Source organism: Plutella xylostella, chromosome 24 (genome assembly GCF_932276165.1).
Source record: "Plutella xylostella chromosome 24, ilPluXylo3.1, whole genome shotgun sequence".
Classification (NCBI taxonomy): domain Eukaryota; kingdom Metazoa; phylum Arthropoda; class Insecta; order Lepidoptera; family Plutellidae; genus Plutella; species Plutella xylostella.
This window is the reverse complement of record NC_064004.1, coordinates 3866436-3881082: the sequence shown is the minus strand read 5'-3', so window position 1 is coordinate 3881082 and position 14647 is coordinate 3866436. Positions and strand designations below refer to the sequence as shown.

At 42.3% G+C, this 14647-nt stretch overlaps 2 protein-coding genes and 1 long non-coding RNA gene across 3 annotated transcripts in view; all 3 read left to right on the top strand.

Moving 5' to 3' along the window:
* Positions 1-6512: 6512 nt before the first annotated feature.
* On the top strand, positions 6513-8240 carry LOC119690589. The gene has a single exon (XM_048629936.1). The coding sequence runs from the start codon at positions 6715-6717 to the stop codon at positions 8023-8025; it is 1311 nt and encodes a 436-aa protein (XP_048485893.1). The 5' UTR covers positions 6513-6714; the 3' UTR covers positions 8026-8240.
* A 165-nt stretch (positions 8241-8405) lies between these two features.
* LOC105388218 (double-stranded RNA-specific editase 1) overlaps positions 8406-14647 on the top strand; it is a 38122-nt gene continuing 31880 nt past the window's right edge. Inside the window, exons 1-6 of the mRNA XM_048629750.1 lie at positions 8406-8419; positions 9026-9143; positions 10175-10261; positions 10836-10902; positions 11366-11442; positions 12081-12175. Of these exons, the coding sequence (XP_048485707.1) occupies positions 8406-8419; positions 9026-9143; positions 10175-10261; positions 10836-10902; positions 11366-11442; positions 12081-12175 (458 nt within the window). The remainder of the gene's footprint in view (positions 8420-9025; positions 9144-10174; positions 10262-10835; positions 10903-11365; positions 11443-12080; positions 12176-14647) is intronic.
* Positions 13312-14336, top strand: LOC125490509. Its single transcript, XR_007267718.1, has 2 exons — positions 13312-14206; positions 14303-14336. It is a non-coding gene; the product is annotated as an uncharacterized LOC125490509 (long non-coding RNA).

The following is a 14647-nucleotide window of genomic DNA, read 5'->3' as shown; positions in this document are numbered from 1 at the left end:
ATAGTCTGTTACTGAGGTATGATGATAAGATAGGATAGAATGAGTGAGGTAAGAGTGTCTTGATTTTGTACAAGAGACCTTTGTGCCAAACTCTGTCAAATGCTTGTTGAATGTCAATGAATGCAGCAGAGCAGTATTCCTTCTTCTCGAAGCATTGCCGAACCGCGTTGTATACTCTGTGGACTTGTTCAATTGTGGCGTGCATTTTTCGGAATCCAAATTGGTGTTCTGGGATAATGTTTTCCTTAGCCAAGGTAGATGAAAGGCGATGAAGGAGAATTGTTTCCCACAACTTTGATAGTATCGGCGTCAGGCTGATAGGGCGATAAGAGTCGACTCTGTCGGTGGGCTTCCCATTTTTGTGAACTAGTATGATTTGAGATACCTTCCAAATACTCGGTACATGGTGAGTTCTAAAGATAGCATTGAATAGACATGCGAGGAATACAACACATCTTCTAGGCAGTTCTTTGAGGATTCTAGGTGTGATTAGGTCGAACCCGGGTGCTTTATGGGTTTCCAGCTCTTTAATTCTACGATGGATTTCTCTCGGGGATGTAGGTTTCAATGGTAGGTCCAGTTGAAAGTCTTGATTTAGCACTTCATCTATCAGTGTATCTTCTTCCCCTTCGTTTGGCTGGAAGACTGACGCGAGATGTTTAGCAAATACTTCTGCTTTTTCACTATCGCTCCGGGCCCATGAGGTTGTTCCTGATCTTATTGGTGGAATTGCTATTTGGGGTTGATTCAGCCCTTTAGTGGCTTTCCACAGTGAATGATCACCTTTACCATTGGCCGATAGACAGGTAACATAGTGTTTGACGGTGGCATTTTTAGCTTCCTGTAGAATCTTCTTTAACTCACGAGATGCTTTATTTAGAGCTGCTTTATCGCTTGGGTGCCTTGAGGCGTGCCAAACTCTATGCAATCTGCGTTTATCTTGTATTTTGTTTTTAATATGAAGAGGGATATTCTGCTTAGGTATATTAGGCTTCTCCTCAGGTGAGCTTTTCCATGCTGCCACTTGGATAAGGTTAGTGATGTATGAGCATGCGGTTTCAACGTCTTCACTGGTTTTAAGGGGCATGTGCATGTCAATATTATCATTTATGTAATCTTGGAAGCTGTCCCAATCTGTGTCTGCGCCCGCAAAGATAGTCTGTTTTAGTTAGTATATAAGATTCAAATTTGCAATGTATAAAGTTACCATGATCTATGATAGCGGGCCGATGCCCCCACCACTTCTCTCGAACATTCACCTTTGGGCTACCGAGCCACGCGCCTGTGTACAATTAACTAATTGTTGTAATCTATTTTTGGCAAATAAGTACGATTTAAAGAAATTCGCATCTTTCATTTGCATCCTTTGTTCTCATCGCGAACAAGTTTGGCGACCGTGACAGGACCTGCATCTTCACGAAGGCGTTATAGAACTTGCCGGCCGCGGCGGCCATTACCGAAAACGAACGGCGCAAAAGGGCCATCGCCACGTGCCAAGCAAGCTCACATCTTGAAGATCATCCAGCCGCATCCAGAGTGCAGTACACGTGCACAACCTTTACGGAACCAGCGTGCTCAGCCAGCGTGCACAACCGTGCATAGCCAGCAGCCCGCATCCACGTGCATCTTCAGTGCGCATCCAGCCAGCATCCACGTGCATCTTCAGCGCGCATCCAGCGTGCATGTCCACGTGCATCCAGCGTGCGCATCGAGCGTGCATCCAGCGCGTCCAGCACACCTAGTCAGAGCGTGCACAGCCAGTCCGCGTGGCGCATCCAGCCACGCCTCGAGTGGTGACAGCCAGAGGTGACACATTCCTCGACGGGAGTCTCCATCCAGCAAGTTCAGAGGTCCATGCCCGGTGCCTGGGCAGTGCCAGCGCCAGCTACCGCCTTGCCGTCAAGTGAGCCCGTTCCTATTCCTATTACCTACCTAGCCCTTGATTTGTGAGTTCAGTGAGTCTAACTCTTTAATTAGCAGTGCCTATTTTGTGCTACTATTGGTGTACCCACCTACTTATAAGTAGAAAGGCCTATGTCCCCAGCTTTGTAAGTGGATTTACGCTTCGAATTAGCACGCCTATGCAAGCTTATTATGCAATTTCCTCACCCTAATTAATTCACTTGGCTAGTGATTTGTTTTCATGGTTTCATTCATGAACATTTAATTCATAATAATCTCATTCCTCAATCGAAAATATTTCCAATTCATAATTGCATTAAAATACTCAACTGATTCATTCGTAAAATTCACTTGTAGTAAACAACTATTGTTACCAAGCGTCCGGGCGCCGGACGATCGGAATTCTTTTGTATTTATGCTAATGACCTTTCATTGAATAAAGATCATAAAATTTATTATTAGATAACACATATTCCTCTGTAATAAGGTCTTTTTTTTAACGAGAGCAATAGTTGTTTACAGTGTTTAATAGCAACATAATTTTGTTACGTATTTTTCATGAATGATAAATATACCGTAATATAGTGGTACATTAGTGCTTACGCCACAGTCGCATTGCCCTTTCTAAGCTATTTTGCTTACTATCTTCGATACACACACGCTTGCAACCATCTATTCCAGCGTCGCAGTAGTCGGGCGAGTGCCAGGCTAACCAGGCTTCGTGCTGCGGGCGGCCGGCTGCGCCGCGCCACCGCCGACCCCGGCCTCACGAGCTCCCTGCACCCGCGTCATCGTCAGCTGACTGCGCGCACAGTGGGCCGCGTCGTCGTGCCAACAAAGCAAGGGGCGTATGCTATATTTTCTTATCGATACTTGTTGAGTAACTAATTGTTTTTAAAAATGCCTGATACTGATGCCTCGAAATCTGAAATGTGTATCAAGGATTTAAATGCTAAGCGGAGTTCGATTAAAGGCCGTGTTACGAAGTTTAAAAAAATGGTTGAAACAACGAAATCATTAGAATCAATTTCTCCGTATGAAGTTATTAAACTTAGAAGTCAACTAATCAGATTCGAAGCATTATTTGGCGAATTTAATGAAGTACAGGGTCAAATTGAAGTCATTAATGTGTCCACGCAGGAACTTGAGTTGTCCGTTAGGGAAATTTTGGAGCAGGATTTCCATCACTGTATAGCTTTAGCTCAACAGATAATCGATGACAACACTCCTTCAAAACCGGATGAGGCTAGCCATTCCTCCCGTCGTTCCTCCTCTCATTGTCATCATCAAGATGATAATGACTATCTAGGATTCAAATTACCTACTATAAAAATCCCCAATTTTGACGGGACCTACTTCAAGTGGCTTGAGTTCCGACAGACGTTCAGTTCCTTAGTACATGAAAATACAAAAATTAAAGATATTCATAAATTTTATTATTTAAATTCATACTTGGAGGGAGAAGCGGCGAGAGTTATTTCGAACTTAGAAGTAAATGATGCAAATTATAAGGAGGCTTGGAATCTTTTACGCGAACGCTACGACAATAAGCGTCAATTGATAAATAATCATTTAAAATCTTTGCTTAGCATTGAATCAGTTCGGGAAACGGAAAAGTCGTTGCGTTTTATAATCGATCACGTGACAAAGAATTTACGCGCTCTTAGCACATTAGGGTTACCTACTGAAAAGTGGGACGTGTTGATTATTTACCTACTTGCTGAGAAACTAGATTCGAAAACCCTCTTTAAGTGGGAGGAAACTAAAGGTTCGTTAAATGAAATTCCTACGCTAGACGATTTTTTCTCATTTCTGAGAAGCCGAGCAGATGTCCTTGAGACTGTTAATCGTGCTAAACCCGCGCCAACAAAACAGTTCGAGCAAAATTCACGGCCTAAAACACATGCACAGACCCACTCGAAGGTTATGCATTCCTCCACTGATGGTGATAGTAGTCCCACTCCTAAGGTGTCTTCTCCGTCTACTTCACTTGGGTGTCTATTTTGCAAGGGCCAACATAGGATTTATGATTGTTCTGCATTCAAGGCTAAATCGGTAGAAGATAGAATGTCTGTAGTGTCTAACTTAAAGCTGTGTACTAACTGTTTGCGTGTAGGGCATGTCACTCGGCGGTGCAGGCTCCCAGGGGCGTGTAGGATATGTAAACAACGCCACAACTCCCTATTGCACGAAGTACTAGAAAAAAAGGTGGTCGATATTCCTACAACTTCTGAAGTCTCTTCTATGTCCGCCTTATCTACTCCGGAGATATTACTTTGTACGGCTCAAATAACTTTGAGCAACCCGTCTAATAATAAGTGTATGACAGTACGAGCGCTGCTAGATAGCGGGAGCCAGTCATCGTTCATCACAGAACGTGTGATGCAAACTCTTCAACTGACTCCTCAGCCTTCCAATATAAACATAGTTGGTATCGGCGCTACTTCACTAAAATTAAATCCAAAACGCTGTGTTCTTCGTATCGATTCGAAGCATAGCAATTTCAACAAAACATTGTCCTGTTTTGTGCTGCCGACTATCTCTGGCCAAATACCTAGAGCTTCCTTTCAAAAAGAGGGCTTTAACTTATCTGGTTTTTTATTGGCAGATCCTGATTTCAATCAATCCTCCACAGTCGACATGCTTCTGGGGGCAGATATTTTTTGGGATCTGATAGGATCAGAGCAGCACTCTTTAGGAGATAATAATCCGATACTTCGTAGCTCAAAACTAGGTTGGTTGGTAGGTGGTCAAATTTTTGCTGTAGCTGACAAAACGCAGGCTTACTGCAACTTTTCTCAAAGTGAAGGTCTTGCAGAGCTCAATAATGACCTAAAAAGATTTTGGGAATTAGAGAAGGTTCCGAGTAAATCTTTACTTTCAGAAGAAGAAGCGCTGTGTGAGCAGCACTTTGTGGAGCACACAAACCGTGGTAAAGATGGTCGATTTTCTGTCAAACTTCCACTGCGTGATGATAGAGAATGTTTAGGAGATTCATTTCGCTTGGCCAAAAACAGATTTATGAACCTAGAGTCTCGTTTTAAACGGCAGCCCCTACTCAAGGAACTGTACTGCGATTTTATACGCGAATATGCCGATTTAGGGCATTTGTCAGAGCATGTCGAGACAGAGAGTCTTTCGACAGAGATAAAATATTATCTTCCCCATCATCCAGTGTTAAAGGAGAGCAGTGAGTCTACTAAATGCCGCGTTGTTTTTGACGCCAGCGCTCGCTCCACATCCGGCTTCTCCATGAACCACATACAAATGACGGGGCCTACTATTCAAGACTCACTATTTAATATTTTGATACGTTTTCGTACTCATAAATATGTTCTTTCAGGCGACATCGAAAAGATGTACCGACAGATTATGGTCGATGAACACGATCGTAATCTTCAGTTAATACTGTGGCGAGAGAACGAGTCCTTGCCTCTTCGTACTCTACGTTTGAACACTGTCACATATGGATTTTCAAGCGCTAGCTTTCTTAGCACGCGTTGTCTGTGGCAATTAGGTGATGAATGTGAGGACGTTCTCACCAAAGAAACTATACAAAAGGATTTTTACGTGGACGATTTGCTCACGGGAGCGCAGTCCGAAGCTGAGTTGCTCCACGTTCAGCAATCCATAACCAAGGCCCTATCTAAAGGCGGCTTTCACTTAAGAAAATTTAGATCCAATATGCCGTCTTTACCTTCTCAGGGTGATGATAATAATGGCGATGCACTTGTTTTCAGCAACGCCACCAGTATATTAGGCATTGGTTGGATCCCTACCTCGGACAGTCTCCATTTTCCCATAAGTCCATTTTCAGGCACTTCCTTCACAAAGAGAACTATTTTATCCTCGACTTTTCAGATTTTCGATCCGTTGGGTTTGCTGTCTCTTTGTACTATTCGGCCGAAAATTTTCATTCAAGACTTGTGGGCTAACAAGCTGGGTTGGGACGACCCCATTCCGGAAGTAATTAGAATGGAGTGGCTAAAATTTGTGGAAGGTCTGGACAGCATTGCAGCGTTGCGATTAAATAGGTGCGTTTTAGTAGATGATCCCACTTATATCGAAATGCATTGTTTTTGTGACTCTTCTGAAAGGGCGTTTGGAAGCTGTATTTATTTGAAATCTTCTAATGCTCTAGGACAGGTAAAGGTGAGTCTTCTTTGTGCCAAATCCCGCGTAGCACCTGTTAAGGCTACTACCATACCACGCTTAGAGTTGTGCGCTGCTCTGCTCGGCGCACAATTAGCCTCAGAAGTCACCCAAGCTTTAAAATTTGTAATCAACCGTCATATATTTTGGTCGGATTCTAAAGTAGTGTTGTGTTGGCTTCGGAATACCAAAAAATTAAAGACATTTGTTGCCAATAGAGTGGCAGCCATCACTGACCTTACTGAAAAGGCCCCCTGGCTCTATGTTCCAACATCGCAAAATCCCGCTGACCTCGTATCGCGAGGTGTTGATCCACAGCTCGTACCTGATCTAACTATTTGGTGGGAGGGCGCTCCTTTCTTACAGTTAGAAGAATCTTCTTGGCCATCCTCGGTGGAGGATTCGCATGATGTTGCAGACTTGCCGGAGGTCAAAGCTCATTCCGCTTTAGTGGGGGAAGCTCCTCTCAATCTTTCACGGATCTCAAGGTTAAAAATAGCACAGCGTGCATACGCTCGTGTTCTAAGATGGTTTCACAATGCGAAGTCAGTAAACAAAAATAATAAAATTCCACTATCAGAACCTCTAAATGCATCTGAACTTGATAATGCACTTATTGTTTTAGTGAAACAGTCACAAAATTCTTGGTTTAAAAAGGAAATGTTCATGTTGTTGCAAAACAAGCCACTTAAGTCAAACTCAAATATTGCCTCACTCAATCCTTTCATTGATTCTAAAGGTATACTACGGGTAGGTGGACGCATTGGTGACTCCAATTATGATTATGATAAACGACACCCAATACTTTTGCATGGTAGTTGTCGCTTAACTCAGCTCCTCTTTCAGCAAGAACATTTCCGTCTCATGCATGCCGGGCCACAGCTTCTTCTGACATCTATAAGAGATCGATTTTGGCCTATAGGTGGGCGAAATCTGGCCCGCAGCACTGCGCGTAAATGTTTTGTATGTAGTAGATTTAGAGGCAAGCCTATGACAAACATAATGGGAAACCTACCAGTAGAGCGTGTTATGCCAGATTTTCCATTTGCTACTGTCGGTACTGACTTTGCCGGTCCTTTCCTTATCACCGACCGAAAAGGAAGGGGATGTAAAATTACGAAGTGCTATCTTTGCATCTTCATTTGTTTCAATTATAAATGCATACACTTGGAGGCGGTTAGTGAACTCTCCAAGGATGCTTTTATTTTAGCGCTTAAGCGCTTCATTGCACGTAGAGGTCTGCCTAAATTAATTAGCTGTGATAATGGTGGAAATTTTGTAGCCGCGGCCCGCGAAATTAAAGATTTTTTGAACTCGAAAGAGAACACTAATGCCGTTCTAGATTTCTCAGCTCAGCAAGGCCTAGAATTTAAATTTACACCAGCATACGCCCCTAATTTTGGAGGATACCATGAGGCTGGGGTCAAGTCAGCCAAATTTCATTTGCGTAGGATATTAGGGAACGCACATTTGACCTTTGAAGAGTTGAGCTCACTGTTCGCACAAATCGAGGCCATCCTTAACAGCCGTCCCCTCTGCCCTCTCAGTCCTTCCCCTGACGACCTACAGCCCCTCACACCGGGACACTTTTTGATTGGCAGGCCACTCACTGCACTGCCCGCACCAACGCTGACGGACTGCAACACCAATCGCTTGGATCGCTACCAGCGCCTCGAACAAGTTCGGCAGCACTTCTGGCGTCGCTGGTCCAACGAATACGTCGGAGAACTGCAGCAACGTACCAAGTGGCGGGTCAGGTGCACGGACCTTAAGACTGACGACATGGTACTGCTGAAAGACGACAGCGCCCCCCCTCTCTGCTGGCGCCTCGGCAGAGTGGTGAAGTTGTTCCCGGGAACCGACGGAGTCCCGCGCGTCGCTGACGTGTCTACCTCGCGTGGCGTGGTGCGCCGCGCTCTCAATCGCATCTGCCTACTGCCTATGCCGGTGGCGGACGACAACAAAACTTGAAAGGTTGCAATACCTTTCAATGGCCCGGAGGATGTCTGCGCCCGCAAAGATAGTCTGTTTTAGTTAGTATATAAGATTCAAATTTGCAATGTATAAAGTTACCATGATCTATGATAGCGGGCCGATGCCCCCACCACTTCTCTCGAACATTCACCTTTGGGCTACCGAGCCACGCGCCTGTGTACAATTAACTAATTGTTGTAATCTATTTTTGGCAAATAAGTACGATTTAAAGAAATTCGCATCTTTCATTTGCATCCTTTGTTCTCATCGCGAACAATCTGTATGCTTGTTACATAAAGTCTCGTTGTAGCCGACATTTATAACAGTTGAGCTCAGTGTTAGGATGGCAGGAGTGTGATCAGAGGATCCATCAAAACATGACTCGACAAGAGTATGAAGTTGACATATATTTCGACATATAAAGAAATCTAATAGATCAGGCTTTTTATTTGGGTCAGTTGGCCAGTACGTTGGTTCACCAGTAGATATGGGTGTAAGATGAATTGAGTCCACACACTTCTTCAGCTCGCGTCCCCGAGTCGTGGTAGTACGGGATCCCCAGTAGGTGTTTTTTGAGTTGAAATCACCTACAGCAATAAATCTGCTTCCCAGAGAATTAAAAAAGTCAGTGAATAGCTCCTCTTTAATTTTATGCTTGGGTGGACAATAAACTGCAGATAGGTTTAAGTAGTCCGAAGTATCTTCAATTCTAATGGATGTGGCTTGGATACTGTGTTTTTGATAGGGTTGGAGAGCATGGTGTTTGATGCTGGTCTTTATCAATATTGCGGTGCCGGCATGTGATGTACCATCAGGGTGGGGGGTGAAGTACGTTGAAAAGTTTTTAACATTGAATATTGTCTTATCTGTGACATGAGATTCAGATATAAGTATAACATCTAGTTTATTACTTTTGATGAGTAACTCTAATTCATTTCGACTAGATACCAGCCCATTTATATGGGCCTTAAACTTAATACAATGAAAATTGTTACAGACTGGTGAACGAAAAGTTCAACGACCTGATGAAGGACGACATCGTGCACTCCAAGCGCAAGGTCCTGGCAGGCATCGTGCTCACTTACAACAACCGACCGGAGGGGGCTAAGGTGAGGGTATTAAACAATTAAAAAATAAGGGTCAATTCAGACGTACCACAACCACACCACAGCCACAACCACACCACAACCACGCCGTGTGGTCGGGCGTATATTTTGTATTGAAAATGAATAATCCAATTCACACGTGCCACATTTTGCCGTTGTTATCGACCACCTGTGTAATACGACCACATCGCAACCACATCGCGTCGACAACGCCGCCACGCGGCGGCGGCACCGCGGCCACCTCCTCTCCCTATTAACTGCATACGACCACGTGGTTACCACATCGCAACGACAGCGACAACACACACGACATTTTGTCACTGCCACAACGCAACTGCAAAAAGCCGATGTCACACAATTCACACGTAACCACAGCTTGACCACATTATGTCGCTGCGAGGTGGTGTGGTTGTGGTACGTGTGAATTGACGCTAAATATCATTCGGGTCAAACACATCTAAATTAGCAACGCATGGTGATTTCTAATTTAGCTGTGTTTGCCACGAATGATATTTATGTGCATTCGCATGGTGGTTGGCTGGTTCTGGCTTAATTACCAGCGCTGCTGTATAAAATTCCTATACAGCACATGCTGAGTCAGAGCCATTTTACTGGTACAATACTGTGATATTTTAGGAAATTATATTCGATGCATCCATTCTTTATATTCAGTCATACCCAAATTAAACGTATCAACAAACTTCTATCAAAAATGTCCAAACACCACAAATTATCAATCTTGTTGTTATGTTATGTAATTGTATCGATGCTGTGATGTACTCGTGACAGTCGTATCGGAAATGTTAGATAGACATACTCAGTACTCGTTTTTAAAAAATCAGATTTATTTGAATTATAATTTTCTTAAGCTGCGTACACACCGGCCCAACGAACGGGTTTCGTTGACCTTCGTTGGTGCAATCTGTCCTGTATTATGTTTGATAAATATCCATCGTTGGGATAACCGTTGGCGTTCGTTGGGTGTTCGTTGGCCCGGTCTGTACGCAGCTTTATTTAACCCTAACCCTCTGTAACCGCAGGTGATAGCCGTCACAACCGGGACAAAATGCGTGAGCGGCGAACACATGTCGGAGCGCGGCCGCGCCGTCAACGATTGCCATGCGGAGGTATTGTGTATATTTACATACATACATAATAGTACATATAGTATCTACATGTTCCGTGCGGGGGCCTCCAAGACGGAAATCAGCAGGATGATTGCCAACCTTCGCTAGGAGACCGCACTATAAGAAGAATACTTTATCTAAATATGCTCACGATTATGATCCCGAAGGGGTTGTCAGAGGTACCCGAGTTTCACTGGACATTTTGTACTGACGTGCTGGGTCGCGAGCGGAATCGACGTTCTGTATATTTTATATAAAAAATAATAACCGACGACGGTTGCCTGTAAGAGATCACTCTCATCAACAAGGCCGCATATTGTTTCTTGTTTTTAGTATATTATTATGATCTGTTTTTTCTGTTCTGTTATTTTGTGTCACCAATCAAGATATCATCATCATCATCATCATCAGGCAATAATCATCCACTGCTAGACATATATGTCTCTCTCAAGGAGCGCCACAACACTCGGTCTTCGGCCTTCCTTATCCACTACCAGCTACCCGCCTAAGGTCGATATAGATAATAATACATGTAATATGATAATGTATATTGTACTCTGTTCCTCGTTTCCAGGTGTGCGCGCGGCGCGCCCTGCAACGCCATCTTTACCGACAGCTGTACCAGTACGCGCGCAGTGCAGGTGAATGAAACTACAACCATCCTCAATATCCTCATTTTATACGTGGAAACCTGCAATTCGCTATGTTATATAACTATAACCCGTACTATACTGCACAAATGTAATTAGAGATAAGCTGTTGATATTCCTATCAATAAAATAAATTATACTTTTTAAAATAAAGCAGCAGCTCTATGACAGCATCCATACATTTTATCTGTCATTTGTTGGTTTTCAAGGGTAAATCGAGAAAATAAATTACTGTTATACACTAATGTTCAATATACCCACTCTGTCTACTGTTGAATCAAAATGTGCCCACACTCGCTACCTGCATACAATAAAAAACTAATCTGAAATAGGACAACTAGGTAGAAAGCTGTTTAGTTGATTTACTTACAAACCTTAGAAAAAAACAGCTACGTGATAAGATTGTCGAATAAAGAATAGATATAAAAGTAGTTATTTTTTGTATCTCTTTCAGACCCGACGAAGCTGATTCCCACGTCGGACATCGAACCGCTGCCCGGCGGCGGCTACGCGCTACGTAAGCACGTACAGGTATGTAGTTTTTCTTTCTTATAGGTATGCTTATACTTATATTGACCGATTTACATATTATTATTATTATTTAACATACAGCTGGTCCCACTAGCTTCTCTTCGCCTTGAAAAGTTTTCCCATGGGAATTCCGCAATAAACAGTAACCTATGTGTTAATCCAGGGAAAAATGGTAAAACGGTTCAGCCGTTTAGACGTGAAGAAGTAAGAAACATACACATTCACAAACTTTCGCCTTTATAATATTAGTAGGAAATAGGAATAGGGTATTTTGATCCCGAATCCCAGCTTCCGCTGGCTATTCATGATGGCTACAGAAATGTTATTATTACAAAAAATCACTGACATCTTTACAATGATGAAATCTTACTGATTATAGCATTGTTTTTTGCTATTGTAATATTCACAGTTTTAACGAGAGAGGTGTTGTAAGTTAACTTATGTTTCTTTAAACAGGATGTTGCATAAAGGGTACTTATGTTTTTTGCAAATCTAACATTCTAATTTCATTTATCGCTTTCATATAACCTTAAAATTAGTATACCCATTTTGCAACATCCTGTACCTATCTGTCTCGTAACTCCCAAACGGATGAACCGATTTCAGTTTTTTTTAAATGTAATTTTTTTGTTGCACAGGTGCACCTATACGTGAGTACGGCGCCGTGCGGCGACGGGCGCATCTTCAGCCCGCACGAGACCAGCGAGCCCGCGCTCGACCGACACCCCAACCGGTACGGTAATTTAAACATATAATAGCTATCCTTACTTCCTTAATCCTAACTAATATTATAAATGCGAAAGTAACTGTGTCTGTCTGTCTGTCTGTCTGTCTGTTACTCTTTCACGCCAAAACTACTGAACGGATTTGAATGAAATTTGGTATACATACGGTCTAGACCCTGGGAAAGAACATAGGCTACTTTTTATCCCGGAATTCCCACGGGAAAACTTTAAAAGGCGATGCGAAGCGCGCGGGAACAGCTATCCTAACTAATATTATAAATGCGAAAGTAACTGTGTCTGTCTGTCTGTCTGTCTGTCTGTCTGTCTGTCTGTTACTCTTTCACGCCAAAACTACTGAACGGATTTGAATGAAATTTGGTATACATACGGTCTAGACCCTGGGAAAGAACATAGGCTACTTTTTATCCCGGAATTCCCACGGGAAAACTTTTTAAGGCGAAGCGAAGCGCGCGGGAACAGCTAGTAATATTATAAATGCGAAAGTAACTGTCTGTCTGTCTGTCTGTTACTCTTTCACGCCAAAACTACAGAACGGATTTTAATGAAATTTGGTATACATACGGTCTAGACCCTGGGAAAGAACATAGGATACTTTTTATCCCGGAATTCCCACGGGAAAACTTTTTAATGCGAAGCGAAGCGCGCGGGAACTGCTTGTAAGTTAAAATAAAAAAAAAAAAAAAAAAAAAATTCTGATGGTGTCGCGTCTGAATGTTTTCCGCTATTCTATTCTGAGAGGGGGCGAAGTTCCTGTACGTGGTACTTGGCTCTCTCGAGTACATAATGAGCGGCTAAGTATTTTAAATACTGAAAATAGGACGAAGTTATCTTATCATGAAAGAAATTGTATTGCCATGCCTCATATTTTTTTTATTTTTCCCTACGACGATCTGTACCCTTAGCACGAACATTTCATCGTTTCCGTATTTCATTACTACACGTTAACTTTGAACGTATTGAAATGGCAGCATAAGCCTTCGTCGTGTGCCGGTCGTTACAACGTTACCAGAGTTAAAATAAGGTTGTACCACACTGAGATTGTTAAGTTCAAAACCTTCATAATAATTTCAAAGTAAGCAGCGATTCCTTATAAACGCACTTTAACAATTGTCTATGAATGATAACTATGATTTGAACGCACATCCTAACTTTTTTTTTTGACATTTGTCATCTGTCATCTGTCAAATTATCAATCTATTGACACTGACAGGTCGGCTTTCATAATTATTTGTTAAATTAAATTTGTTTATTGTTTTATTGAATTCAACGCAGTGATATTTGCCTACGGATACCAACGCCAAGGCCCACGGATGGAGAGGTCGCCAGTGGTGCCTTAATAAGTGGAAGGAACTAGCCAAGCTCAATAGCGAAGGGACGGGACAAGGAGTGATAAGCAAAGGAGAAAATTAAACATGAAACATAACATTAAACATATAAGGTTGTCATGACAGATTATCCCCTCGTCTCTCAATGATTTCCTAATACCTAGGTACTCTTTAAAAAGCATTAACTAGTTACCTTGAGATAAAGCATCGGCAGTACTCATGTTTCTTTGAAATAGTTAGTAGTTATATTCTTATTCTTAATGATGCAATTATCATTTGTTTTGCAGGTATGGAGTGATTATAAGAATAAATACAAAGAGAAAATGCTCCCAAATTGCCTAAGGGGGCACAGTGAATGGTTGATGGTTCAGCCCTAAAATGGATATGTCAGATTGAAAGCTGCCGGTGAATGCTATATAATTGATGTGATGAGATATAGAATCAGCATGGAACATGTGCCAGGTACGAGGAGCCAGCCCAATCCAGCTATACCAGCGTATCCTGTACCCAGCATCACGGACCAGGCCACCGCCTGCAAGTGCACCCCCGTGAAGGCATAAATTATAAGTGTACATTTTGATTGCTCGGTGAAGAATACATTTAGGAGAAAAGATAAATCATACATTTTGTTATACTATGCTGATGTTTGCAAATGTTACATGATACTACCTACTAAGATAAATATGTTTTTTTGTAAAATAAAGATGCAGATGGCGGGTGACCGTTTGGGGTGGCGATCGTTAGGAGAGGCCTATGTCCAACAGTGGACTACAGAAGGCTGAGAGAGAGAGTAAAATAAAGAATAAAAAACTGTTAAACAGAATGTAAATATTTTATTTATTTTGTGGTAATTTCATTTATCCAGGTATATTCCCGTTTATACCCATTAGTAAGTGGGCCCAGAAAGTTGATGATTTATCATTAATTAAGTCTATTAATCCTGCCTACCAAGAGACTTATTACCTTTAGTTAGGTTAAGTGCCAATTTCTCCGTAGTCGCTTTGAGCATAACCAGGGAGTAGTGGTTGAATTTTATATGGATATGACTTATAATTAATAAATCAATCCCTGTCAGTTAGATAACCGACTATGGAGAAATTGGCACTAAAGTTTATAGTCAATAACTAACTGTCC

Coding starts and splice junctions, on each gene's coding strand:
- LOC119690589 (XM_048629936.1), top strand. CDS start 6,715: ATGTTCATGTTGTTGCAAAACAAGCCACTTAAGTCAAACTCAAATATT.